We start from the raw sequence: 26,776 nt of genomic DNA on the forward strand, positions 1-26,776 counted from the left end.
TCCAGTCGGGAGCTGCCTGCCTGCCCCAGTGGCCTGCGGACATTGGACAGGCCATGGGGCCTTGCCCGGCCGAAGCTCGGCTCAGTGGGGATATTCCGTCAGCAGGGTCCGACCCGTTAGTCCTCAACTCCGAGCAGCCCACCACGGCGCAGGCGGCTAGTGAGGGCCTAGCCACACCCCCAGCCTCAGCCACACCCGACCATGGCTCCCCGCTGCCAGCATCTGCCAGGGATGGGGGGCACACGGCTGCATCAAGTGCTTACCGTGCCCCTCACGGTTGGCCCGACAGTCTCACAGGAAGGGTCAGGCCGGGCTCCTCTCCGCACTCGGACAGGAACGTGACAGGAGCGTCATAGAAACAGTTTATTGACTAACAGCGACACAGACGACACGCCCATGGACACGAGGAAAGTGGTGCGTGGGGACGCCGCCGGCCGGGCCAGCTGGAGGCTGCGGAGCGCGAGCGTGGGCATGCCTGCATCCGAGAGCGGGGGGCTAGCGCCTAGGGGACTGACCCGAGTATAAAAGTTTATAATTTTACAGCAGTTGAAATACTGACATCAATATTAAAATAAAAGCGAGTTTTACATAACAATCAAAAATACAAAAGACGGGAGGAAGAGACCCTGTATGAAACGGGGGCTGCCGGCGACGGAGCACTGGGTGCCAGTGGCGGCAATGGACATGGCGCCCACCCACCCTCCCCTAGGTGACTAGCGCTGTACGGAGCAACCTCAGATTTGCAAAGTGTTGTAAACAAGTTCTTGCCAAACCAATCCCTTCCTTCTCCTTAATCCGGGGCTGTTTATGAGGGTGCAAACTTCTTGGCCTGTGCTCGAACCCTCTTCTCATACTCCACTCTGTTTTGGCTGAGGAGGTCAAGAAAGATACGGGTGAGCAGGGCCAGGCCGGGCGGCCACATGGTCACTGCACCGTCCCCCGGGATGGGGGCAATTGGGGCAGGCGCCTTTCTCCACAGCCCCTGGGGTCTGGGCGCACACCTTGGGGCCGCTGTGAGTTGTATCCACAGACGCCAGCCCCGCTCCCCAGGGCAGGGCTGTGGGGTGAGGTGGCAGCTCAGCAGCTAGCCACACCATCAGGGGTGCAGAGCATGCCCAGGGTGACCCGGGGGGTCCGGGGCCACCACAGCCAGCCCGGCCAGCCACAGGTTGGCAGCTGCTGTTCACCTCCTCGGAATGGACAAGGACAGATGCGACCAACGGCCAGACAGCCCAGGGCCTTCAGGACACGGGTTAACCCTTTCCAACAAGCTACACGGAGGAGGTGACACGTGCCACGGGCAAACTTGTCGAGTAGTGAGCACACAGCGGGCAGCATGGCCAGCTGGTGAGCCGCAGCCGCAGAGGCTTCTGGAAAGCACTGTGGCAGGCCTCACTGCACGTCAGCCCAGCAAGCTGCCGGGTGATCTGGCCTCAGCTAAAAGAGGGCACCAGGCCAGCACCTGGGCAGAAGGGCCTCCCACCAGGAGGTGCAGCCCCAGCCTTCCCCATGGACCAGCTCCAACTGGAGACACCCCGAGTGTCGGGCACAAGGCAGGTGCGCCTGTCGCCCTGGGCCAGCCCCCTCCTCCAGCACCCACACCTCGACCCGGCCCTGGTGGCCAGGAGTGGCTGCCCGACCACCCCACCCCAGGGCCAGGCCCTGCACAGGCATCCCCACCCCGCACGCCTCCGCTCACCAGTAAATCGTGTAGGCCTCTGCTTGGGCTGGGTCCTGGATATTTGGTTCATTTAGCAGCTCCTGTATTCCTAACAAGATCTGCGAGGGAGACAGACACGGCAGGGTCAGGGGCTCTGGGGGCAGGCGGGGGACGCCCTGTGGCCAGGGTCACCTACCTGTTTGATTGTGATAGCCGGCCTCCAGTCCTTGTCCTCCTCCAGGATGGACAGGCACACCGTGCCCGAGGGGTACACGTTAGGGTGGAACAGCGGCGGCTCGAATTTACCTGGCCATGGGAGAAAGACGGCACTGCAGAGGTGGCCGCCTGCCTGGGCACGGGCGCACACCGAAGCCGCCGGGCCTCCAGCCAACTTCCCACAGAACCCACGAGCACGGCTCAACAGCCCAGGAACGCGGCCAGGAGGCAGGCCAGAGCCAGAGGCCAGGTCTCCCACCTCGGCAGCCGGCCACCTTGCATCCAGGCCCCGCCCGTTCCTCGCGGCCACACAGCTGTCCCGATGACACGCTGTCCAAGCTCGGGCAGGTGGATCCTGGGGGAGCCAGGCTGAAGCTCGGCACTCCTTAAGCAGCACCCGCTCAGAACGTGCCACACGACACGCCCTCCACACGCAGCCAGCGCTGCTCTAGTCCCTGCTCCTGGTCCTCTGGCTCCAGCACGGCATGGAAGGTGAGCAGTCACCTCCCGCAGGTGCCCCACCCCCACAGCCCTGTGGCCACACACACAGCGGCTTAGCCCAGGGCACGCCCTCCCAAGGGACCTCGACCTGCGTGAACCCAAGGTGGCACCTACTGCCAGAAGGCACCTCCCGCCCGGGGCTCACGGAGCAGCTGCTCCCTGCCCTCCCCACCGCCCCCAGCAACCACAGGCCTCAGACAGCCCAGGAGCTGCCCCCACTCCCCGCCCGGGAGAGCCTAACCACCCACTCACATTTCGGGGGCGAGGAGGGGTAGTCGTCCTTGAAGAGCATCCGCAGCTTGAACAGGCCTCCCTCCCACGGAGTCTGTGGGACAAGAGTGTCCGGTGGCTGAGGCCATGGCCCCACTAGGAGGACTGTACCATGGGGCAGGGTGCAGTGAGCCCCCCAAAGAGAAGGGCAGGGCAGAACAGGGGTGAGTGTAGACAGCCCCCAGGAGGGGCAGGCAGGGCTGCAGGGTCCACCACTCAGAGGCAGCGAAGGTTGCACAGAGCCAAACAAACTCAGCCTGCAGCCCCCAGCCCCTGGAGGTGGAGCTGTCCTGGGTCCCCCGTTCTCCACCCCCAGGGCCTCAGGCAGAAGAGCCCAAACCCAGTCCAACAGCCAAAGGCCAGTCCTGTGTGAGGGAGGAGGCGCCATCACCACCCAGCACAAACCCCAGACAAGCAGCTCCGCATGGGCGAAGTGGTTGGGCACCTGGTCCCTGCCACCCGACAGGCCTGGGCTGGCACTTGGGGAGGAGACAGGAAGCCGTCTGTGCACAGCTCCCCCCGCCCCAGCCCAACTGTCAAGACCCAGGCAGCTCAGGCCTCCCCGGAGGGCCATGCCGGCCCAGCACAGCCCGAGGAGCGGACTGCCAGCACTAGGAAGTGCCCCCTGCCCCCAGGAGAGGCAGCAAGGGCTCCCTCCCCAGCTGACCGTGGCCTGGCCCCCAGCTGGCCTGCAGGCGTGGAGGACGTGCCCACTTACCCCCTTCTTCCCGGGGATGGCGCACTCCCAGTTCATGAGGTTCATGGTGCCGTCGGGGTTCTTGGTCGGGACGGCCACAAAACCCTGGCAAGGGGACAGGTGACAGAGGGGTGTGAGCCACCTGTGCCCGCTGCAGCCACAGCCCCTGCCCGCCCAGCCAACCCAGGGCGAGCTCTCCTTACAAAGGGGTGGTCTTTCCTCCACGCCTTCCTCTCCTGGGCAAGTCTGCTGAGGGCAATGCCTGACATGGTCCAAAACCTGGAGCACACGGGGCGGTGAGGACAGGCTCGCCGGGCTCCTCAGGAGCTCCCAGGGCACACGGGCTGCCAGGACCCCAGGTGAGAAGCAAGGCCTGGGCATAGTCCACACCCGGCCTGCCATCCCTCCCGGGCACGGGGTCGTGTCCACACCCGGCCTGCCATCCCTCCTGGGCACGGGGTCGTGTCCACGCTCGACCTGCCATCCCTCCCGGGCACGGGGTCGTGTCCACGCTCGACCTGCCATCCCTCCCGGGCACGGGGTCGTGTCCACACCCGGCCTGCCATCCCTCCCCGGCACGGGGTCGTGTCCACGCCTGGCCCTCCATCCCCGTCCGTCCCCTCCGTCCCGTCCTCGCTACTCCCCGGCGTCCCGCAACAGGCCTGCTGACCGGCTCACCGGGCCGGCCACCCTGCACAGACGCTCGGCCTGCCCCGCAGGGACGAGGTGGCGACGGGGCCCAAGTCCTCCCGGGCCGCGGGCCCAGCCGCCCCGAGCGGCTCCGGCGCCCACACAGCCGGCCCCGGGCCCAACCCGCTCCTGGCCCGGCCCGCTCGGGCCCCGCAACCGGCCGCCGTGACCCCGCGCAGGCCGCGCGCCGCCCGCAAGGCCGCGCCGCGCCGCCGGCCCCCGCCCCGGGCCCGGGCCGCCCCCCGGCCGTCGCCCCGCTCACCTCGGGCGGCCGCGGCCCGGCGAGCGAGGCGGACAAGCGGGGGCCGAGCGGCGGCGGCGGCGCGTCCCTTTGTCTCGGGACTTCCCTCCGGAGCCCGCTCCGCGCGCAGCCCCGAGCGCCGAGGACCCCGGCGCGGGCGGGGCGGCGGGGCGGGGCCTGGCGCGGGGCTGCCCCCGGCGCGCCTGCGCCGCGCGCGGCCGCCCCCGGGACCCGCCGCCCCGCCGGCCGCGCCGCCCCGCTCAGCCAGCCGCCCGCGCCCCTCCGCCGCCGCCGGCGCCTCGAGGCCTTCCGGGGTAGCCCGGCCCGGGGGCGGCTTTCCAGTCAGGCGGCGCCCCGGACGCCTGTGCTCTTAAAGGAGCCGCGTCCCCGGAGCGAGGGAGCGTCGGCAAACTCCCCCTTCGGGGCGCACGGGCGCACTCGAGAATGCGCCGGCCGGCAGCCGGGGGAGCGGGGCGCCGCCTTCCTCGAGGGCCCCCCGGATGTCCGGCGGGCGCGGCCCCGCGCGCAGGTTCCGGTGGTTTCCTGGGGGCCAGCGGCAGGGCCCGGGGGCCCACGGCCGCTGCGGCCTACGGACGCCCGAGGCCTCGCCGGACGGGGCCCGGCCCCGGAGTCGGGCGTCCTGTGACACCGGCTGCCATTGGCCAGCGCTGGGCGCTGGGCGGGGCTTCCCCTCGATCCGCCCAATGAGCTGACCCCGTACAGAATGCCGACCGCTCCCACGACCGACGGGAGGACTAGCGCCGACGCTCCCTAACCCGGGGTGCGGGGCCGGCGCGCGTGCACGAGGCGCGGCCCCGCGGCAGCCTCGAGCGCGCGCACCGTTGGCCCTCGGGGAGCGCGCGCGGCTCGGCCGGAGCTGCCCCGGGACCCCCGCCTGGAGCGCGTCGCCCCTGCGCGCGGTGGACGCGGCCCCGGGAGGGTCCGGCTGCCCAGCGCCCTGGGGAGGGTCCGCGTCCCCCCGGGGGCGCCGTGCGCGCCTCCTCAGCCGGCCACACCGCAGTGACCCCCAGGCTCCCACAAGCAGCAGCTGAGCCCAGCCAAGCTGCCCAGGGGGCAGATGTGCGCAGGAGCCTGCTGCCCACAAGGGCCGGCGCCCCTTCCCTCCCAGGACCAACCGTGGACACGGCAGGATCCCCGCAGAACCCCAGGTGCAGCTGCCACGACCCTCCGGCGCGCACCCGCCAGCCTTCCCTCCCTCTGACCACCTGAGACGGCCCCCAATTCAGGGCGAGCACCCACTTCCAGACCCTCGGCGCTCCCCACGGGGAGCTGCGGGGCACGAGGAGCCTGTACCTGGCCTGCAGGGTTCAGCCTAGCTCCTTGGCTGCGTGGCGAGGCCCTGCCGTCCGCTGGGAGGGCCTGCTGGGAGCCGGGAGGGCACCCGCGGCCCCGGGTTTAACGAGAGGGTCAGCTGCACCTGTTCCCCCCTCCGGAGGCCACCTGCACACCGGCCGGCTCACCTGAGCTCCCGTCAGCCCTGGCTGGTCCGGGTGCACCTGCTCCACCTGCTCCACGCCCCAGGTGCGCCCTCTCCCATTGAGGGCCTGCAACTGCGCTTGTGCGCTGTTATGGCCACCCAACCCTCGCTCAGGGCGCCAACGCCACAGGACGCTGTGGGCTCCAGGCGTCAGAGACAGCGCTGCACTGCGGAACTGGACCCAGTTGGCCCCGGCTGGACCGTCGGGGCACAGGAGCGCGTCAGGGACATACTGTGGCCTGTGGGTCCCAGGAGCAGGACACACGCGTGGGCATGCAGCCATGGAGCTCCTGCGCTGCGCCGGGCCGGGTGTTGTCCACCGCGCCCAGCAAGCCGCGGAGGCCGGGGCAGCCTTGAGGAGACCGGCAGACCGCAGATGTCTCCGTCCCGGTGCCCGGTGGAAGGTGCAGTGGATGCGCTGGGGAGAGGCTGGTAACTGGTCCGTGTCCACAGCCTGCAGTTGCCCAGGAAGGGTCCCGCGGGGGAAAGGGCGGCCTCGCAGCTGCCCAGTTGCAGGGTGACTGCACCTCCTCATGCCCCCACGGGGTAGCACTGTGCCCAGTCTGGGGGCAACACCTCCCGTGCCCCACACGCGGGGCACAAGCACACTCAGACACACCAACAGCAGAGCTACTGCCCAAGGGCCACAGCTGACCCACTTGCGCCCACCCCCTGAGGAGACACTGAACCCAAAAGGCTTTTGGAGGCTGGGGGGGCACGGGCAGTGTTTGAGGCTCCAGCCTGTCCTGCTGCCCGTAGGAGGCTGGGTGCGCTTAGCCGCCCCCCCCCCCCACCGTGATAAAAGCGCTACTTCTAAAAACACTGACCCTGGATGTCGGCACACTAACCCTCCGTCTGCAGAATCCAACACGGGCACTAGTTCTAGTCCTGACCGCCCCACTTGTGCTCCAGCTCTCTGCTGATGGCTTGGCAACGCAGTGGAGGGCTGTCTGGGCACTTGGCTGTGCGCCCTTGTGGGAGGCCCAGATGAAGGCCCCTAAGCCAGCTTCGGGAGTGTGGCCGCTTGAGGAGTGAACCAGTGGAGGGAAGATCTCTAACTCCTTCAAATAAAAGAACTTTTTGAAAAATTTTACTTACTTGAGACAAACCAGTCGAGATCTCCTCTCCGTGGACATCCAAATGTCCTGTAGCCAGGGCTGGGCCAGGAGCTCTACCCAGGCCCCCGTGTGCCAGGCAGGGATCCTGAATCGCCGTGCCGCATGACTGTCCTGGCCCAGGTGGGCATCCATCGGGTGGGCAGCAGGCTTTGGATTCTGGGCTCCGTTTGCTCTGTGCACATAACCTAAGCCCTTGGCCTTGGACAAGGCTGGGGCATACCCCCAAAACAAGGCTCACCACCCCTTCCTCTGCAGCTCCCGAGGTGACCCCCACCTCAGCTGGGCTCGCGCTGCCTGCAGGGGAAGGCACCCTGTCATACCATCAGTCGCCTGGGGGACACCTCCGACAGTGCCCTGAGCTGGCTGCTCACTGCCCCAGTGGCCATGCTGGGAGGCCTCGCAGGGACGTCCTGCCTGGCAGGGGACGAGGGTGCCGGGGCATCCTCCCTCGCTGACAGCAGGAGTGCAGAGTCCCTGCCCATTCCTTGCTCAGCTGCTCCACGGCTTGAGAGGACACCCCCATTTGTCCAGGCACTCCAGCCCCATGGCCTCCTGCTGCTCCTGGCTTGTATGGGGCGCAAGACTACAGGGCTGGGTTCGTGAAGGTGTCTTCTGATCTCATGAGGGCTCGAGGTGGACTCCACAAGCTGAGCCTCTCCTCTGCCTGCTGGGGACTCCGGAGAGCTGTGCCCCTGTAGGAGGTGTGGGGTCAGTCTAGGCGCTGGGCTGAGAGCCGCATGGAGGGCCCGTGCATGGTCTGTGGTCGGCACACAGCTCCTGCCAGGGGTCTCCAGCAGTGGGTGAAGGCGGGGACACAGGCGTCAGAGCCCAGGCCTGCTCCCTCCAGGAGAGGACCATGCGAAGTGGAGGCTTACAGCTGCCCAGGACCCTGCCCACTGGACAGCCCAGACCGGCTCCAACTGCTGCTGTCCCTCCGACAGGTGTGGGGGAGATGCAATTCCAGGTGGCCGGACGAGGGCGTCCCATGCTATGTGGGATTCCATCTCCCCACTGGACAGCTGCCTGGCCTCCTGCTGACACCCCAAGCCTGGGCAAGCCAGAGCTGCTGTCATCCCTGCACCTGGGATGGTTCTGCGTGGGGGACCCCTCAGGATGGGGCAGGAAGGCAGAAGCAGCCCCCGACAACAGTCCCTCCTCCAACTCAGGATGTAGCCAGCCCCAGCTGCGGGACATGGAGGCCCAGATTTGGGTTACCAGGCAGCCCTGGATGACAGGTGGCCATGCCAGGCCAGTCTCCGTCTGCATGGGGCACACGTGTGAGGGGATCCCTGTTCAGACCCCAGTGGGTTCTCACGGTTGCCCACTGCTTCTCAGGGTGCCTTTCTGCCTGCTGTCCCTGGCCTTCAAGGGGAAATCTGGCCCGTGGTTGGGGAGAGGGGTAGGAACACCATGTTGGCCACACTGGCTGGTGCCTGCTCTGAACTTGGCCAAGGGACCTGCGCATGCTCTGCCGTCTGCACGCAGCCCTTGTTCCCTCCCTGTGGTCGCTGGTATCTGGACCCTGGGCCAGGGGACGGGGGCCCTAAGGCACTGCTGTGACCCTGGGCCCAGCTATCCAGGGCCCGAGGCAGGTGCCAGCCTGACAGGCACAGTGGCCTCTGCTGTCCCACCCCGCCGCAGCTCCAACTCTTCTGACTAGCAGGTAACCTGTCCCCCACTTCCACGGTGTGTCGTCCTGTACTCCAACCCCCAGGACTGCCAGGAGCCAGCGGGGACATTGCCGTGGTGCAGCTGACAGGCCCTGCCACCTCTCCAGCCAGGTCCTGTCTGCCTGCTGGCAGCCTCCACTGACATCTCCCCAGGAACATGGTGCTGTGTGACCGACTGGGGCTACATGAGGGAGGGAGATGAGGCCCCCATTGTCCCACCCCAGGAGACCCGGCCTAGGTGGGAGGAGACCAGGGCACCCCCAAGAGGTCGCCCCAAGTCCGACTCAGCAGGGATCCAGGCCCTGCCTGTGGGTGGGAGTTGGACACACCACTGCCCAACACAGGAGGTGCTGCCGACAACCCCTGACCCCTGCTCACTCCCTCAGAACCCTTGGAACCCCTGAACATACTGCAGGAGGCAGCAGTTTCCATGGTGGAAGCCGAGAGCTGCAGGGACTACCCCAGCCAGGATGGCAGTGTCTTTCAGCCAGATATGCTGTGTGCTGGGAGCCCCAGGGGGCACCTGCCAGGTGAGCCACTGGCGTGGCTAGAACAGTGCAGGCCCTGTGAAGGGTACAGGGTGCCCACTGTCCTCACCCCTCTTTGTCCCTTAGTTCGGAGGGCCTCTGGCTTGCCAGGCTGGTGTGGTGAGCTGGTGTAAGGGCTGTGGCCACCCTGATTGGGCCTGGGGTCTACACCCATGTTCCACCTATGTGGACTGGATCCGCTGACACAACCCTGAGCTGGGGGGACTGGGGCCTGGACTCTCCTTGCCCGGCCTCCCCCTCCTGCTGGCCAAACACTGGCTGCAGGGCCTGGGGCAGCTGCCCCGCCTGCCCACCCCAAGTCTCAGACGCGCAGGTCTTAAATAAGTTACTGTTTATTCTGCTGCGCCCTCCCTCCTGGCCGTGTCGGATTATTGCGAGTTGAACACAGGAAGGGGGCCCGAGACGTGCCCCATCTTATTGCAGGGTCTCACCACTTCCATGAGGCAGGTGATGGCATGGGGGTGCAGGGGTGTGGCAGGGTTTCAGCAGTGAGCGTGAGGTGGTCTCGGGGACTGGGCTCGGGGGTCCCAGCCCGTGCTCCCCCAAGAAAGAGTAGAAGCAGCCCTGGGCCCTCCTCCCTGTGTGTGGGGGGGGTCTCGGTACTTGCCCACAGAGGCTGCTGGCCCGGCCTGGGCCCCCAGCTCCACTGTGCCCACAACAAGTGCCTGCCCCTCCCTGAACTGACTTCTGGCTGGGCCCTCCGCCCGTGGTGGGGCCTCTGCCCCCCTGGGCGCCTGGACCCTGAGTCAAGGTCCTGTGTGTCCCCCACCCTGGCTACGTGGGCTTGCCTGCACCGTCAGTTGGGGGCACCACAAGGTGCAGCCCCCAGGTTGGCTCAGGGGGGTTACCAGGCGCCCCAGATGGGTCTGTCCCATGGGGCTCTAGAGGCACCGTGGCCCCTGGCATCTCGATACAGCCACTACCTGCTGCTGTGTCCAGCGGCTCAAAGGCAAAGCTTGGGACAGTCAGGTGCTCGGGCCGGCCCCGCCGCTCCCCCTTGGCCGTGGGGTCCCCACCCGTGCCTGGACCCTCGCTGGCCGCGGTGGTGGGCTCCAGGCAGTCCCTGTGGGGGGCAGCCTCACAGGACGGGGTCCTGCGCCGCAGGCCACTGCCACCCTCTGTGGCCGGGGGCCGGGCGGCACCCTCCTCTTCGGCCGGCGGGTCTATAGAGATGCAGGGAGGGCTCATCTTCTTCTTCCGGCGAGCCCCCAGGCCTGGCTCTGCCTCTGGGACCCAGGCCCGGCCCTCCCCCGGCTCCGGGCGGCCAGTGTTGCTACCCAGCTCTGCTGATGGCCACCGCTGTCCTTCTGCCTGGCTGGGCTTGTCCAGGAGGCCTGGGGCACCGAGGCTGTGGAACCTGCGCAGGGCCTGCCCGCCAGTCGCTGCCCTGGGGGCCACCGGGGAGGCTGCGACCCAGGGCCGGGCAGAGCTGGTGATGTTGCTGACCTCCTGGTCAGCCAGATCTGAGGCCTCAGCCTCCTCGGTGCCGGGGCCTGGCGGGCGGCTGAGGATGCACTGTCCTGAGGCCTGTTTGTGGGGATGGATGCCGGCTTGCTGTGGGGAGCAGGGTGGGGACCGCAGCGACACTTGCTGGGCAGAGGTCTTCTCCAAGGGTTCCCCAGGGTCTGGGGTGCTGTCCCCAGACCCCTCGGCCTGCCCCTCCAAGGGCTCCACCGGCACGGCCTCCTGTGAGGGTACAGGCCTCAGTGAGCCCAGGGACCTCTCTGTCCTGGGTACTGTGGGGCCTGCACGCTGGAGCAGAGTCCGTGAGAGGTACCGCCTAGATCAGATACTGCCAGGGTGGAATAACCCTCGGGGTGTATAAGGTGCTAGTGGGGGGCCAGGAGCTGGGTGGGGATCCTAGGGTCACCGGGTACCCCCACCCTCGTGGGATGAGGAACCCCAGCTCTGAGCTGCAGGACCGACTTCCCCTACCTGTGTGTAGAGTGGCGGGCCTGGACTAGGAGTGTAGGGCATGGGCCGCGGGGTCGGGGCACAGAGGGGGACACAGGGCTCCGAGGGCAGCGACAGCAAGGTTGCACCGGGACCTGGGGCAGGAGAGCAGCTAAGTGCCACCCCTACCAGCACTGGGCATCCTGTGGCATGCCCGGGTGGTGCCAGGGGCGGGGCCAGGATCTTGAGTGCAGCCCTGCCCCCTCAGGGCATCCTGCAGCATGCTCCTCCCCCGACATCCAGCCTAGCCCGTACCTGGCGAGGTGCCACCCGTGTAGGCAGCCATCTCCACTTCCTGCAGGCGCTGCTGTGGGACTGAGACAGGCGTCACGGGTCGGAACATGTAGCTGTCGTTGGGCAGTGACAGCATCCGGGACACGCACACCTTGCGTGCCACTAGCACATTGGAGGTATCCGGCCTGGGCCCTGCACTTTCCTGGGACAGAGCGGCCATGCGGTCAGTCTGGAGACCCCTCGTGAGCCCCAGGGCCACAGCCCTCCCTGTACACCTCACCTGCACCGTGGGTGCTGGCGGCGTGTCCGGCTCAGTGTCGTCCACGTCGCCATCCTCACGAGCCTCACGGTTGCTCTCCTCCAGGTGCTTCATGAGCACTGCCACCACTACGTTAACCAGGACAAACTGGGCCACCAGCACAAAGGTCACAAAGTAGACAGGAGAGAGTGCAGGCAGGTAGCTGAGGCAGTGCCTGTCCTCACGTGCACACTCACGCAGTGTGTCCTGGGGGGAAAGACCAGCTCAGACCACGCCCAGCAGGGGAGGGATATGGCTCAGACCACACCCACCAGGGGAGGGACATGGCCCAGGCCACACCCACCAGGGGAGGGGCATTACTCAGACCACACCCACCAGGGGGAGGGCAGGGCTCAGACCACACCCACCAGGGGGGAGGTGCAGGGCTAGACCACACCCCCCATGGGAGGAACAGGGCTCAGACCACACCCACCAGGGGAGGGACAGGACTCAGACCACACCCCATTCCCTTCCCCTGCACACAAGTCCACTGTCTCTGGGTACCTTCATGATTCCATTCCAGTTGTCACCAGTGGAAACGCGGAACAACGTAAGGAAGGCCATGCCGAAGTTGGTGAAGGTGGCGTGCCTGCTCAGGCCCTCACAGGGGTTGTCCTCGCTGCACTCTGCAGGGACCAACTGTCAGCCCATGGACGTGCTGAGCCCCCACACTGGTCCCAAGCTGCTGGCTCTTTCCCTCCAGCCCCCGGGCCCAGCTTTTGTCAGGAGTGGCCAGAGACCCTTAGGACGGGCACGGTGTGTCCTGGGGACGCATGGCCTCATGGCCCAGCGACACTGCTTGGCACGGACACGCCCATGGGGTGGCCACACGACTCACCTAGCCTCCCGAACAGCTCCACGCCCAGAGCCGCGTAGATGAAGAACAGGAGCATGAAGAGGAGGCCCAGGTTGCCCACCTGAGGAGGAGGCTCAGCCATTTCCAGCTGGACACGACGGCCCTCACTCCCACCCTCAGCCCCAGGCCTTCCTGTCCTCGGGCTCCCAAGACTGAGGCCAGCCAACGGGTGCCCCACCAGTATTTGGAATGGCACTCCAGTAGCTCGACAGACAGGGCAACACTGGCCAGAGGCCATGGACTAGCAGTAGATGGTGCCGTTCCCAGCTCTTCCTGCTCAGTGCCCACCCCTGCCCGCCAGGGCCCCACCCACCTGGGGCAGGGCTTGCACCACTGTGTCCAGCAGGGCCCGCATGCCCGTGGCCATCTTCAGAAGCTTCAGCACTGCGGCCGAGAGTTGAGCATTAGTGGGGCCAGGGTGGGGCTGTGCCGGCTCCCCACGCCTGACCCAGGAGTGAGGGCACCTACCGCGGGCAATGCGTAGGACACGCATGATGCGGATGATGGTGGGGTTGATGGGCAGGGCCGCACTCGTCTCGATCTCCTCCAGCGCTATGCCCATGATGGAGAGCAGCACGATAGCAAGGTCTAGCTGGTTCCACCTGTGCATGTGGCAACACTGAGTACAGCCTATAACCTGCTGGGAGTCCTCCCCCTGCCCCCACCCAAATTCCAGGGGCTGCCCCATGCTCACAGCCCCGCCCACACCTGTCCTTGAAGAACCTCCGGAACCCAAAAGCCACCAACTTCAGCACAGCCTCGAAGACGAAGACGATGGTGAAGACATAGTTGCAGTACTTGAGGGCCTCGTCCAGCGACTGAGGGTGGACGGTCAGGCTGGCGGCGCGGCCCCACGCCTGGGGGCTGCCCCACCTTGCCCATCCCCACGGGCCTCGTCCAGTGACTGAGGGTGGACGGTCAGGCTGGCGGCGCGGCCCCACGCCTGGGGGCTGCCCCACCTTGCCCATCCCCACGGGCCTCGTCCAGTGACTGAGGGTGGACGGTCAGGCTGGCGGAGCGGCCCCACGCCTGGGGGCTGTCCCACCTTGCCCATCCCCACGGGCCTCGCCACCCACCTTGGGCTGGTTGTAGTGCTCCATGGACATGGTGATGACATTGACGCCGATGATGAAGGTGATGAAGAGGTCCAGGTAGTGGCTGGTGCACAGCGCATGCACGGAGCGCCGGGTGTGCGAGTAGTCGGCGTAGTAGGGCCGGCGCTGGGCCTCTGCAGGGGGAGGACGCGTTGAACCACTAGGGCAGGGGCCATGTCTGTCATCCCCTCCCGGGAGGGTCAGGGCTGTTCTGGGCAGCTCACAGTTTGGGTGAAGGGACAGGCTCCAACAGGGCCTGTGCTAGGGGAGACATGGCTGGCAAACCACAGACCAGCTTGTTCCTGGCCCCAGGCGGCCGAGGCGGCTTCCCTACACCCAAGTCCCTACCCAGGCAGGGACAGCACAGACTCTTTGCCGGGCCTGGACTTAGAAACCCGGATGGACAGGGCTGGGCAGGAGCATGGGCAGCTCCACCCGAGTGAGGGTCCCATAGGCCCCTGGCCACGCTTTGGTCAGCAGGTCCAGCAGCGCCCCCAACCAATCCACCACCGTCATCATTTGAGGGGCCATCCTGCAGTTTCTGGGCCCTGGCCCACAGGGATGGGCTCACCCCCAAGCACGCCCCCCAGGCTTGCCCCTCAAGCGCTTGCCTCCCCCAGGAGCCTGGAGGACGGCCCCTACCCCTGCCCTTCCTCCTCCCAGCCAACATGCAGGTGCCAGCGCCTGGTGGCCGGGCAGCACAAGCAGCCCCAGGCCTGCGGGCAGAGCACACACAGGGCACGGGCGGCAGTGTGGACCCCTGCTGGGCGGCCACAGCCTTTATCCTGCCCAGGACCTCTGCCGGGCCGGCTCCCTGCCCCCATGCAGCAGCAGCGCAGGGCGGAGGCGACGGGCTGAGGCATGCATGCGGGGCGGGCAGGTACCTGGGCTGGGGTAGGTGCCTGAAAAGATAAGGACACACCTGAGTGGCTGCAGAGGGGACACCGGACGGCCCTGGGCAGAGGCCCTCCCGCCCTGAGGTGGCACGTGCGCAGCCAGGTGGCACGTGCAGTGCAGAGCCACCAGGGAGGGGAGCTGGGCCTGGCAGGCTGCCCCTGCCCCACAGGCGTCTTACTCCTGCGCTGTTTCTCCAGGTGTCGCCGCCGCTTCTCCTCGCGCCGGCGCGCCTCCTCGGCCTCCTGGTGCTGCCGGCACTTGTGGAAGTTCTCCACCACCACGCCCACGAACATGTTGAGCACGAAGAAGCTGACGATGAGCAGGAAGGAGATGAAGTACAGCAGCATCCAGGGGTTGTGATTCTGCACGGGCTGCGGCACAGGAGGGGCTGGGGCCCGTGGAGCAGCTAGCCCAGCCCGCCTGAGCCCACCCAGACAGGGCAGGCTGCCCAAGTCTACCCGCTGGTTCCCAATCCCAAATAGAGTAGCACCCTCCTGTGCCCACCTGCTGGTCCCCAATCCCCCAGCACCCACCCGTGCCCACCTGCTGGTCCCCAACCCCCCAGCACCCACCCGTGCCCACCTGCTGGTCCCCAACCCCCCAGCACCCACCCGTGCCCACCTGCTGGTCCACTCCCACAGCACCCACCCGTGCCCACCTGCTGGTCCCCAGTCCCCCAGCACCCACCCGTGCCCACCTGCTGGTCCCCAATCCCCCAGCACCCACCCGTGCCCACCTGCTGGTCCCCAACCCCCCAGCACCCACCCGTGCCCACCTGCTGGTCCCCAATCCCCCAGCACCCACGCGTGCCCACCTGCTGGTCCCCAACCCCCCAGCACCCACCCGTGCCCACCTGCTGGTCCCCAATCCCCCAGCACCCACGCGTGCCCACCTGCTGGTCCCCAACCCCCCAGCACCCACCCGTGCCCACCTGCTGGTCCCCAACCCCCCAGCACCCACCCGTGCCCACCTGCTGGTCCCCAACCCCCCAGCACCCACCCGTGCCCACCTGCTGGTCCACTCCCACAGCATCCAGTCCGTCATACATGATGTTCACCCAGCCGTCTTTGGACGACAGCACAAACAATGACATCAGCGCCTACGGGGAGCGGTGGGTCGGGGCGGAGGTGATGTTGTGTCCTGGCTGACAACATGGCCCCCCAGCGGTGGCCAATCTCATGAGATGGCAGTGCAGTGCCCGATGCCCACCTGACCCAGGTTGTCGAAGTTGTACTTGCGCCGCACCCAGCGATAATGGGCAGCCCGGCACTCGGCCTTGGTGGAGATATTCCTTGTGTCGGCGCCGTCACAGTAGTAGAACTTGCCCTTGAAGAGCTGAGCAGAGGGGGCAGGGGAGTGACTGTAGGCCTGGCCCGAGTGTCACCCCAGGACCACCCCGGGAGGGCACACACCTGCACCCCGAGGCCCGGCCCGAGTGCCCCTTCCCAGGTCCACCCCGGGCGGGCACACACCTGCACCCCGAGGCCCGGCCCGAGTGCCCCTTCCCAGGTCCACCCCGGGCGGGCACACACCTGCACCCCGAGGATGCCAAAGATGATGAAGAAGGCGCAGCAGATGAGCACGATGTTCCCGATGGGCCTCAGGGAGGAGATGAGCGTCTCCACCACCAGCTTGAGGCCTGGGGCCCGGCTGATGACCCTGGGTGCGGGCAGAGGGGCGCGCTGCTCAGTCTGGCTGCAGCACGTGACCCCCACCTCAGCAGCCTGGAGCCCGCAGCAGACGCCCCCACCTCAGTGGCCGCAGGGTCCGCAGTAGGCGCAGCACACGCAAGATGCCCAGGATCTTGGCGCCGCTGGCTGAGGCCATGGCCACGATAATGTCGACAAGCGATACCAGGACCAGCAGCCCGTCCAGCAGGTTCCAGCTGCTCTGCAGGTAGGCGTGCTCCCCGGCCAGCAGGCCCCGTGCCACCACCTGGGGGCAGCAGGGCAGTGCTGGGGCCGGGCCGGGCCAGGCTGACCCCGGGGGATCCTGCCTGGGGCACTCACCTTCACCATCATTTCAGCCAGGAAGATGGCCGTGAAGACGTAGTTGGAGACGCTGAGGAAGACACGCTCCTGCAGGGAGAGGGCAGTGGGCAGGGCTGCACAGCCCTCCGAGCCGGGCGGGGTGCGAGGGGCCACTCACAGTGCTGCCTGGGTCGATGTCCGGCCTCTCCAGGGCGATGGTAATGCAGTTGAGGAAGATGAAAGCCAGCACCACGTGGTCAAACAGTCTGTGCGCCACGATCCTCTGGCAGCAGACACGGAACCTGGCCGCCGGGCAGCTCAGCGGGGTGTCCCAGGCCACCCCTCCACCCCCGGGGAAGGCCCACCCCCACCTCGGCCGGATGACGGGCCCCTCACCGGTTCTGCGGGGAGAAGAGGTAGAGCGCCCAGGACTCACGGCTGTGACACCACTGGGGCCGGTAGGGCTCCAGCACCTTGCGCAGCCGGAAGCAGCAGCTCTGAGAGGGCAGGGACAGCAGGCCTCAGCTGTGGCCCGGCCTGGCAGCCGAGAGGACACCCCGGGGCCTGGGGGAGCTGACCAGCCTGGGGCCCGGCACGGCTGGAGCACGCAGGGCAGCGGTATGGGGTGCTCTCTGGCCTGCCCACTCACGTCCCCCACGTCCTCGTCCAGCTCGGCCGGGTCCTCCCTGTGGCTGTCGATGCGCAGGAAGATCTCGCTGGGCAGGGCCAGCGTCTGCCCGTTGCAGTCACGGAGCTTGGTGGGCAGGAGGTTGGGCGGGGAGCGCGGGTCCAGGGATTCGGTGCGACGCAGAGTGGGGCTGTGAGGGCCCGGCATGGCCCCCGCACCCCCCGGCCGGCCGTCCTCCTCGTCGTCGGTGCTGCCCTTGCCCTCGCCCGACAGCAGCGACTCCCGCTCCCCGCGCTGGCCGCGCCGCTTGAGGCTGCTCCGGCTTGAACGCCGGCTGCTCCAGGCGCTGCTGGGGCCCCAGTGGGTGCAGGGCGAGCCGCGGAGGCTGGTCTGCGGGAGGGCGAGGGGAAGGTCCCGGGTATGCGTGGGGCCAAGCAGGCTGGAGCCCCAGAGCCAGCACCCGGAGAACCTGCCCTCCCGGGGCCCACCTCAGGCAGAGCTGGTGGCCGCTGGGCTGCCCGCAGCAGGGCCTCCTAGCTCCTCCCAGCCATGCCATCTCCTTCCACTGCTCCTGGCTCACATCTCTTGCTGGTGTCTGGATCCAGTGCTCCCACCATGACCCCTCACACCTGTACCCCTTGGCTCTTCCTGCTGTCCCCTCCCCGGCCGGGGCCTCCTGCTGAGGCTTTCATGGGGATTAGCTGCACGACCAATGGCTCCCCTTGGGGGAGTGGGACCCTCACTCAGCTTGGGGGTCTCACATGCCAGGGGCAGGTCCCCACCTACCAGAGACCGCTGATCGCCCAGCTGGGGGTCCACAGAGCAGCTGCTGCTGCGCCGGGAGTCAGGGAGGTCACGCATGGTGTCCAGCTGTGGGGAGCCCTTGGGGGAAGGGGTGGCTGCTGTGCGCAGGATGAGTGGGGGCAGCAGGCCACTGCGGCCCTCCAGGTGCCCATTGGGGGTCACAGCCAGCGAGCACAGCTTCATCTCTATGGGGGACGAGAACCTGTGAGCCTCCAGGACTCGGGGCCCCTCCAATCCCCGCCCACCACGCGCACACCTGTGGGCTGAAGGTCTCTGAACTTGTTAGAATCTTCTTCAAAGCGGGTGGAGGTCTTGTCCTCGTCCGTGTCTGACCTGTTGGCATCACCCTGAGAGCGTGGCAGGAAGAAGGGTATGAGGGCCATGGCGTGAGGGCCCAGGTGGGGGTGGGAGCAGGGGAGGGCCCAGCCTGTACCCCACCCCCGACGCCTGGGCCGGACCTCACCTCAGCCTGGAAGCCCTCCACCAGGATGGCCACCAGCAGGTTAAAGAGCACGTAGTTGCCGAAGGTCATGAGGGCCACGAAGTAGAGGGCGGCCCAGGAGGAGGTGGAGGCCATGCCGTTGTAGAGGACGACGTTCCAATCCTCCTGGGTGAGGATCTGGGGGCACCTGGGGTTCAGGCTGTGCCTGGCCATGTGGCCCCGCAGGCCCCGACCACTCCTAGTCTCCACTGATGCCCCGGCCCCGCCTACCTGGAACACAGTGACGATGGCCCACAGCAGGGAGTCGAAGTTTTTCCTGTCAGGGACCGTGTCGCCGCTGTCCGTTTTGAGGCTGAACTTACATCCGAACAGGTGCATTCCCAGGATGCTGTGGGGCGGGGTGGGGGGGCAGGCTGGGCAGAGGGCACGCCGACACGCTGCCCGGGGGCCCGCCGACACGCTGCCCGGGCTCCCGCCCCCAGCCGGGCCCCCGCCCACCTGAAGATGAAGATGAAGAGCATGAGCAGCATGCAGAAGGTGGCCACGTTGTCCATGGTCTTCATGAGCACCACAAGCTGCCGTCGCAGCGCCGGCAGGAAACGCACCAGCTTCAGCACCCGCAGCAGCCGGAAGGTCCGCAGCACCGACAGCCCGCCGTCCGCCTGCCCCACGATCTCCCACACGCTGCCGGCCGGCGTGCAGTCAGCAGGGCCGACCCGGCCCCCACCCCCCGCACGCGCAGCCAGGTGCGGCTCCCACCCACCTGATGACCACGATGACTCCGTCGAAGATGTTGTAGGGGCTGCGGACGTAGCCCAGCGGGCCGCAGGCCAGCAGCTTGAGCAGCATCTCCAAGGCGAACACGCTGGTAAACACCACGTTGCTGATCTCCAAGGCGTTGGTCAGCTCCTCGGGCTGCGGGGGCAGGGCCACGTCAGGGCCAGCCCACAGAGGCCCTTCGAGCCGGGGGGGCGGGGGCTGCTGCCAGACTCCCAGGCCCTGCAGGGACTCAGACATCCACAGGGCATGCAGCTGGCCCGGCCTGCATGTGGCCACAGTGTGTCCCTGTGTGACCTGTGGATATGTACACGTGAGCACGCCTGCTGGGCGTGACTGCCAACGCACAAACCCACGTGTCTTCTGACTGGCAGGTGCAAAGGCAGGTCTGTGAGCACACACGAAGCTGTCACCAAGGCCACACCATGACACACAGGGACACGGCCCAGTCTGTACCCACACACCCCCTCCCCATGCACTCCCATGTTGGCTCCATGAGCAAGGCACAGCCTCGGTGAGGGCAGAGCTGGGCACCCCTGCTCCCTACAAGGAGCAGGGCCTGGGAAAGGGCCGGGGGGGGGGGGAGGCGGAGCACCCCGCCCACCTGCTCATGGTACTCCACGCCCATGCTGAGCGTGTTCACCAGGATGGCCACCATGATGCCGCGGCTGAAGTACTTGCTGTCCACAATGCGACGCAGTTTCCCGCTGAGAGCAGCCCACAGCCGGCCCAGCCCGCCCAGCGGTGCCCCCGGGGCTGCCTTCCGCGGGCTGGCCTCAGCGGCAGCGGGTGCCTGCATGGGATCCCGACAGTCGCCGTGTCGCACGTCCTGCGTGAACTCATAGACCCCATGGATGTCTGAGTCGCCACCCTCAGAGCCAGCCTCTTCCCGGGCACGGGCACAGTGCGGGCAGTCTTTCAGCTCACAGGTCAGCGTGCCCGCCTGGGGGCCAGGCAGCGGGCAGGGCACACTCAGGCCCGACAGGCGGCCAGGGGCCCTGCCCAGTCCTGCAGGGAGACAGACAGACAGGCTCAGGGCCTCTGCCGACATGGGCTGAACTTACAAGGGTCCTGGGCGTGGAAGGGCACTGCCAGTGGGATGCCACCTCTCCAGGTACAGGGAACACATCATGCTGGAGCCAGGACAGACACATGGAAGCCCCTGGAATGCCTTCGCGTCCCAGGAGCGACCGTCCGCCTTCTCCAACCACAGTCCTGTTTTCACCCCAAGGGCAGAAGAGCTGGTGCCAAGGCCCGCAGCTGGGGCTGGCTGTGGTGCTGCTCCCACACAGAGCCACCCAGTGCACACCCTGGCTCACACCCTGCCCCTCTGCAGCCCACCCACCTGGCCTCTGCAGGCCAGCGCCTCACCGTGTTCGCCTACCACGTGCTGGATTCGCTCGTAGGGGCCAGGACCACCCAGGCTCAGGGGGCTGTGTGCTTGCTTCCCCGAGGGCCGGGGGCTGCTGTTGCCCTTGCTGCCGCCAAGGCCAGAGGGCAGGATCGTGGGGTAGTTCATGGCCCGTAGCCCTGAGGCCAGCCTGAGGCCAGCAGCGGCCGCAGCTGCATGGGCCACTCGGGCCCTGTCTTGCGGCCCTTCCACGTGGCAGTCGGCATGGTAGATGCTGTGCACGGACTCGGCGTCTGGGGGCCCACGGCCCGGTGAGGGTGGGGAGCCGGCTGGCACCAGCCTAGAGTCAGCAGTGCCCGCCTCAGGGCCCGGCCGGCGAGGGCTGCCATGGCTGAAGTGATAGTGATGGTGGTGGTGGTGGTGGTGGTGGTAGACCAAGTGGTGCACAGAGGCCGCCCGCCGGCCTGCCCGGCGTGGGCCCTGGCCGGGTGGAGCACTGCTGGACTCTGTCTGCGTGTGCCAGCGGCTCTGCCAGCGGGTGTAGAGGCGCAGGCCACGGCGCCGGACCTTGCGGCACACATGGCCCAGGTACCTGAGCAGCTCCTCGTAGCAGCTGCCTGGCTCCGAGAAGCTGGCCAGCGTGCTGTCGTTGGACAGGTAGCGGGCCCGCTGTTCCCGCATCAGCTGGTTCTCCCGCTGCTTCGTCTCTGAGAACTGAGTGGCGATGACCACCAGGCACAGGTTGATCATGAAGAAGGAGCCCACCTGCAGAGGCGGGCAGTGTCCATGAGGCCCCGCCCCATCAAGGATACTCAGGGCGGGGTCGCAAGGGTGACCCCCGGGGCTGGGGGCAGGCAGCAGAGGTGTCCCAGGCCACTGCGGGGCAGTTGAAGTCGGGACGCCTAGCCACGCTCTCCCCTTGTCCCAGGCCTCCGCAGGCTGTCAGCCAGTGCCCACCCCCTGCGGCACCCCGGTGGCACCTGGCACGCTGAGGTGGATGCCTGACTGGCCCTCCCCCGCCGACCCCAGCACACTCACAATGATGAGCAGGATGAAGTAGATGAAGTTGTAGAAGGAATGGGCATCCATGACGTAGTACATGATGTCCACCCAGCCCTCCAGTGTGATGACCTGCAGAGAGGAGCCGCTGGGTGAGCCTGCACTGCCCGGGTGTGCCCGCCCCGCCCGCCAGGCCCACCTGGAAGATGGCGATCCAGGCGTAGCCGATGTTGTCGAAGTTGATGGCCCCGTTGTGCGGGTTCGTGTCGCCGGAGCGGCACACGTTGTAGTACTGGTTCCAGTTGATGCAGGCGCTGTGGCCGCCCGTGGCTTCGGCCTGCGGCTGACCGTAGGCCTCCCAGCCCAGCGTGCAGGGCACGCGCAGCTCGCGGCGGCTGGGGATGTGCGAGCACTTCTGCATTCCGTTGTCACGGCGGGAGGAGCAGATGAAGGGGTGCTCCTCGCCCTCCTCCGTCTGGTAGTAGGGCCGCAGGAAGCTCAGGTTGTTGTTTCTGGGGAGACGGTGGGTGGGTCCTCCCTGAGTCTGAGACCCCTGGACCTCTGAGGTCGCTGCGCTGCCCCTGAACCCTCCCCAGCCAGCCAGAGGGGCTGCTGAGGAAACACATCACCTGCTGGGGTCCCTTCCCCACCCCAAAACCTGTGACCCAGGGAGGCTGCAGGTCAGGGGATAGCCTGTGGGCCGGGCCTGGCCGAGGGGTGGAGCTTCCCCGGGCGGGGCTGCGAGGAAGGGCGGGCCGGGTGTGGAGGAGCCCACACCTGACGAAGGCGCTGTCCAGGAAGCACCGGTTGCGGAGCAGGCCAGCCCAGAGCTGGACGCCCACAATGCCGAAAATGAAGAAGACGAAGAAGCAGAGCAAGAGCACGTTGCCAAGCATGGGCAGTGTGTCCAGCAGCAGCGTGACCAGGATCCGCATGCCTGCGGGCAACAAGACAACAGACCCTAACCCCTGCCCAGCGCTCCCTGGCAGGACGGGGCCTGAGCGGGCCTGAGCACAGCGCACAGCGCACAGAGCTGGGCATTGGCTGTCTGGGCTCCGCTGAGGCCTGCTCAGGGTACCCGCCGTGTCCGGGGCTGCCGGTGGCACTCCTGACCCTGTGGCTCAGGTGGTCATGGGACCACGTGACGAGTGAGATGCCACGCGGGGTAGATGGCACAGCGGTCAGTGGGATCCTGGAGGAGTGGGTGGTCTTGTCTGGGGCTGCAGCACAGGCTGCCGGGCCACCTTGGCCACCTTGGTGTGGCTGGGCTAGGACCACCACGCTCCAAAGATCACATGGCATCTGGGTGCCCCCAGGGGAAGCCGCGCCTGGCGGCTTCTCTGCAGCTCCAGGCTCACTTACTGGGCACACGGTTGATGGCACGCAGCGGCCTCAGCACGCGCACGGTGCGGATGGCCGAGAGGCTCACGTTGTGTCCGTCCAGGGAGTACTCCATCATGCTGGGGGAGGTGGAGGGTCAGCGGGTGCCAGGTACCCCGGGGGCCCCCTCCAGGCCTGGGACAGCGCCCCCCACTGCTGTACCCGGCCATGACAATGAAGAAGTCCAGCCGGTTCCAAGTGTCACCCAGGTAGCACTTTTGGCCAAACAGTCCCAGGGCGACCATCTTGACGGCCATCTCCACCGCGAAGAAGGCAAAGATGAAGTCGTCGAAGGCCTGGCGGGGGCAGGGGGCAGGATGGGGAACTGGGGCCTTGCCTCCCCACCCCCTCACCCCCTGCCCCTGTCCAGGGCCCTAGCCCACCTCCAGGATGCGGCAGCGCTCCGAGCGGCAGTCCAGGTCCTCACAGGGCCGGAACATGCCCAGGGTCACGCAGTTGAGCAGGATGACCAGCATGCTGACATGCTCGAACCACGTGCAGGAGGGTTAAGGGTCACACCGCCAATGGGACCCACCCTTGGCCCTGCCCAGCCTAGGGTCACTGCGCTGAGCCTCGACAAGGCAGCCACCAGGTGGCGCTGAGGCCCTGCACCGGCCCTCGCCTGATGCACGCTCCCGGTGGGCTTGGAGCTTTGCCCATCACAACCCCAGCCCTTGGGGCTCTTGGGCTGCCTGGGAAGCTGTGGGGCTGCCTCCTGGTCCCCTCTCCAAACCGTTGGTGGACGGTGGTCGGCGAGGGCTGGGGGAGGTTCCGGGTGCCTCAGCCCACACACACATCCTGGCCTCTGGGAGGCAGCCCTGATTCCACCAAGAACCAGGTCCACGGCCAGCTTCTGCACCCCTGCTCACCCCAGCCCAGGGCCTCACGGCCAAGGGAGGCCACTCCAGACTGCACGGTTCATGTCCCTTCACAGTCCCTGCCAAACACCCACTCCGGGGACTCCACCCTCCCTGCCACCAGGGCCTGGGGGAACACAGGGCAGCACTGCAGCAGCGACCCTGGGAGGGGGCGCCAGGAGCCCTGGGTACCCCTTCCCACACAGCCCGTGGGGTCACACCTCGTGGGCAGATGACAGGCGGTGCCATCTGCCCCTGTGCACACAGCCTGCCGGCTTCCGGAGGCTTAATCAACACGCGGATTTTCCGGGTTTTAATTAAAATCCCTTCAGCTTGTGAAGCAACATCCACAAATTGGAATCAATTTTCACTGCAGGAAGGAGGAAGGCAGGGGCACCAGTTCCAAGGTCGGGAGAGCCCCACCAGCCCTGGCCTGGCCCAGGCTTCTGCCAGCCTCTCTTCCCACACGAACATCCTGGCCCCCTAGGCCTGGGCCTGGCTGCTCCTGTCCCATCCAGGCAGGTGTGGCATGAGACCCAAGATACAGGGACACAGGGAGGGGGTGGGGTCACCAGAAGGGAACCCCCACTCCTGGTGAACTCCACACTCAAAAGGCTGCCCTGGTCTCCGCTTATGCATTCCGACAGACCTGGCAGCCCAGCCCCCTGCCCAGCCTTCTGGGAGGGGGTACCACTGGGCTCCTGTGGCAGGAAGCACCCATCTCCCAGGGCCCAAGCCCACAAGGACCCCCAGGCCTCCTAGGCCACAACTCCAGTGGGACTCTGTCCCTAACAGGCCAGGAGGAAGGGGTGGCTGCTGTCCACGGTGCTGAAGTGACCGCCCCCCACCCCCCACCCCGGGGTCCGTCCAGGGGTGCTGGGGGCCTGAAGGGGAACACCAAGCCCAGCCAGGAGTGCTCCCCAGTGGAAGGATCCCCACACACCCATCAGACTGCCCCCAGAGCCCTGTGTGCTGGGGTGCAGATCCGCCTCCGTCACCTCTACACTGAGCATGCCTGACACCTGGGACAGTGGCTGTGGCCTCCATGGGACAGGGCACGGGTCCTCAGACCCAGGCAGGCAGCCAAGTATGGCCAACAGCTAGCACGCAGGTGGTGGCTGAGCCTGCTCCATGAGGATCTTTGCTGGGTAAATCCGCCCCCAGCCCCAAGGGTAGCCCCAGGACTGCCACCCACCAGCCCTTCCTAGTTGCTTGGGGGTCCCATGGCTGCAGGAGACACAGCAGGAGGGCAGTGGGTGCCCCCATGCACCCTGGCCCTTGGTTGTTGGGTCCCAAATTAAATCCTAGAGGGACCCCCAAGAACAGCTGCAGCCCCTAGATCAGTCACTTAATGGGGTCCCTGAGGCCACAGTCAGGGGAGGACAGACCACCCTAGACTCCAGCAGCAAGAGGGCCAGGTGAGCCCCTCCCAGGAGACCAGGGCCATGGAGGTTGGCGCTATGGCATGGTGGGTTAAGCTGCAGCTCGTGGCATCCCACATGAGTACAGGCTTGAGTCCTGCCTGCTCCACTTCCATCCCAGCTCCCTGCTAATGTGTCTGGGAAAGCAGCAGAGGATGCCCCAGTGCTTTGGCCCCTGCACCCATGTGGGAGACCCAGGAGAAGCTCTTGGCTCCTGGATCTGGACCATCCCAGTTCTAGCTACTGTGGCTGTCTGGGCAGTGAACCAACAGATGAAAGATCTCACCGACTTTCAAGTAAATAAATAAATCTTAAGTTAAAAAAATTCAGATGACAAAAGACCCCTCAGCCATTGGGCAGTGTCTGCCCAGGATGCTTGCTGGTCCCCAAGCCTAACCCTACCCACTCACTCCTGAACACCCATTCATACCTGGCCTACCGCTCCATGGAGGGGACCCCCCAGCACCCCACGACCTGGTCTCCAAGCACTGTCCTCACTCCTCTCCTGGGGACTGCCACAGCATCAGCTGCTTCCAACCCCATGCGGTGTCAGTGCCTGGAAAACATCCAGGACATGGCTGCTGGTATGCCTTCAGCCGGGCACCCTGCCCCATGCCTGCAGCAAACCTGGGACCACACCAAGCAGGCGGGCACAGGAGCTTGTTGGGAAGAGGGCCCGGCTCCTGGCGGCCTGGCTGGGCACCTGCTCAGGAGGCTCCAAAGAGATATAGGGCCAAGAGTCCCCCAGAAAGGGGCTGCCAGGGGATGGGGTCACTACCTCCAGATGGACCCAGCTGTCACCATGACAACAAGCTACTGACCAGGCAAGGCCCAGACATCACAGCCACTGGGAGTCACACAGGGGATGCCACCGTGCTTGGGCGTTGGGGGAGTGACAGTTGTTGGGATGGATACGGCGTGAGGCCTTAGGAGCCCCCACCTGCATCTGACTCCACAAGAACTACCCTGGCTGGACGGGAACCAGCACCCTGAGGCAGGAGCAGGACCCTGTGTTAGCCGCGAGGAGCCCAGCAGCCCGGCCTCCCTGCCCTGCCTACCCTGCAAGTTGGAGTCCTCTCCCTGCCGGCCAGGCGGGGGGCGGGACCCAGGCCCATGACTCACTCAGCCCAGCTCGCCAGCAGGGAGGGAGGCGGCCGGCCATACATGGAGCTGTTTGTCCTGCAGCCGCATCCATGGGGGCGCAGGCGGAGGAAGAGGCTGTCCCACAGAGCTTGCTCGCCGTTGGGGTCGGGGGTGCTGGGGGCCTACTCCCTTCTGTGGCCAGTCCTGGCTCACCCAGGGACATAGCACTACCCCCAAGTGCACATTCAGAACATTCCAGAGCTCTCCTGCTCATCCCGAGCTTCTCTCCTGGGCCGGAGGCCTGCAAGACTGGAGCCCAGGAGTGTGTCTGCCCACCTGGCCAGAGCTCCTGTGGAGGGCTGCTGCTTTTGTCCAGTCCTGTCCATGCCCACCTGCCCGGGTGTCAGGAGGCGGGCAGCCCCTCTTGACACCGACCAGCAGCCAGGTCCGAACATGGGGCGAGGGCTATGCGGGGTACACACCAGACACACACACACACACACACCTTGCAATCTGGCAGTGGGTAGGAGGGTGCCACAGCCTACTCGGGGACATTGAAGCACTGCCCACAGGCGCCACAGGCTGCTCCTGCCTCTCGCCCCTGGAGTGCATACCGTGCTGAC

The 26,776-nt window shown here is 66.8% G+C and overlaps 2 protein-coding genes across 3 annotated transcripts in view; both read right to left on the reverse strand.

Annotated features, from left to right (window-relative positions):
* Positions 1-350: 350 nt before the first annotated feature.
* UBE2I (ubiquitin conjugating enzyme E2 I) lies at positions 351-4,395 on the reverse strand. Of its 2 annotated transcripts, none has more exons than XM_040973603.1 (7): positions 4,297-4,395; positions 3,548-3,623; positions 3,366-3,449; positions 2,630-2,702; positions 1,857-1,966; positions 1,700-1,779; positions 351-869 (listed from the first exon to the last, which is right to left on the reverse strand). In XM_040973603.1, the coding sequence occupies exons 2-7, from the start codon at positions 3,611-3,613 to the stop codon at positions 806-808; spliced, it is 477 nt and encodes a 158-aa protein (XP_040829537.1). In that variant the 5' UTR covers positions 3,614-3,623; positions 4,297-4,395; the 3' UTR covers positions 351-805. The 2 variants fall into 2 exon arrangements, with proteins under 2 accessions (XP_040829537.1, XP_040829536.1); XM_040973602.1 differs by having other exon boundaries at positions 3,548-3,688; positions 4,297-4,390.
* A 250-nt stretch (positions 4,396-4,645) lies between these two features.
* Positions 4,646-26,776, reverse strand: part of CACNA1H (calcium voltage-gated channel subunit alpha1 H) — a 33,922-nt gene continuing 11,791 nt past the window's right edge. The window contains exons 3-37 of the mRNA XM_040973761.1: positions 23,176-23,287; positions 22,955-23,088; positions 22,775-22,872; positions 22,190-22,349; positions 21,612-21,924; positions 21,452-21,544; positions 20,434-21,178; positions 19,667-20,070; positions 19,049-19,200; positions 18,784-18,969; positions 18,556-18,673; positions 18,307-18,462; positions 18,100-18,190; positions 17,826-18,028; positions 17,061-17,429; positions 16,808-16,908; positions 16,590-16,713; positions 16,451-16,519; positions 16,192-16,376; positions 15,974-16,100; positions 15,651-15,776; positions 15,451-15,540; positions 14,620-14,812; positions 14,429-14,446; positions 13,527-13,678; positions 13,159-13,268; positions 12,919-13,052; positions 12,764-12,834; positions 12,433-12,511; positions 12,099-12,220; positions 11,318-11,801; positions 11,045-11,157; positions 9,958-10,795; positions 5,757-5,968; positions 4,646-5,338 (exon numbers count right to left, since the gene is read on the reverse strand). Of these exons, the coding sequence (XP_040829695.1) occupies positions 4,646-5,338; positions 5,757-5,968; positions 9,958-10,795; positions 11,045-11,157; positions 11,318-11,801; positions 12,099-12,220; positions 12,433-12,511; positions 12,764-12,834; positions 12,919-13,052; positions 13,159-13,268; positions 13,527-13,678; positions 14,429-14,446; positions 14,620-14,812; positions 15,451-15,540; positions 15,651-15,776; positions 15,974-16,100; positions 16,192-16,376; positions 16,451-16,519; positions 16,590-16,713; positions 16,808-16,908; positions 17,061-17,429; positions 17,826-18,028; positions 18,100-18,190; positions 18,307-18,462; positions 18,556-18,673; positions 18,784-18,969; positions 19,049-19,200; positions 19,667-20,070; positions 20,434-21,178; positions 21,452-21,544; positions 21,612-21,924; positions 22,190-22,349; positions 22,775-22,872; positions 22,955-23,088; positions 23,176-23,287 (7,375 nt within the window). The remainder of the gene's footprint in view (positions 5,339-5,756; positions 5,969-9,957; positions 10,796-11,044; positions 11,158-11,317; positions 11,802-12,098; positions 12,221-12,432; positions 12,512-12,763; positions 12,835-12,918; positions 13,053-13,158; positions 13,269-13,526; positions 13,679-14,428; positions 14,447-14,619; positions 14,813-15,450; positions 15,541-15,650; positions 15,777-15,973; positions 16,101-16,191; positions 16,377-16,450; positions 16,520-16,589; positions 16,714-16,807; positions 16,909-17,060; positions 17,430-17,825; positions 18,029-18,099; positions 18,191-18,306; positions 18,463-18,555; positions 18,674-18,783; positions 18,970-19,048; positions 19,201-19,666; positions 20,071-20,433; positions 21,179-21,451; positions 21,545-21,611; positions 21,925-22,189; positions 22,350-22,774; positions 22,873-22,954; positions 23,089-23,175; positions 23,288-26,776) is intronic.

Source organism: Ochotona curzoniae, unplaced genomic scaffold (genome assembly GCF_017591425.1).
Source record: "Ochotona curzoniae isolate NIBS_2020 unplaced genomic scaffold, NIBS_Ocur_1.0 contig_2321, whole genome shotgun sequence".
In the NCBI taxonomy this organism is placed as follows: Eukaryota; Metazoa; Chordata; class Mammalia; order Lagomorpha; family Ochotonidae; genus Ochotona; species Ochotona curzoniae.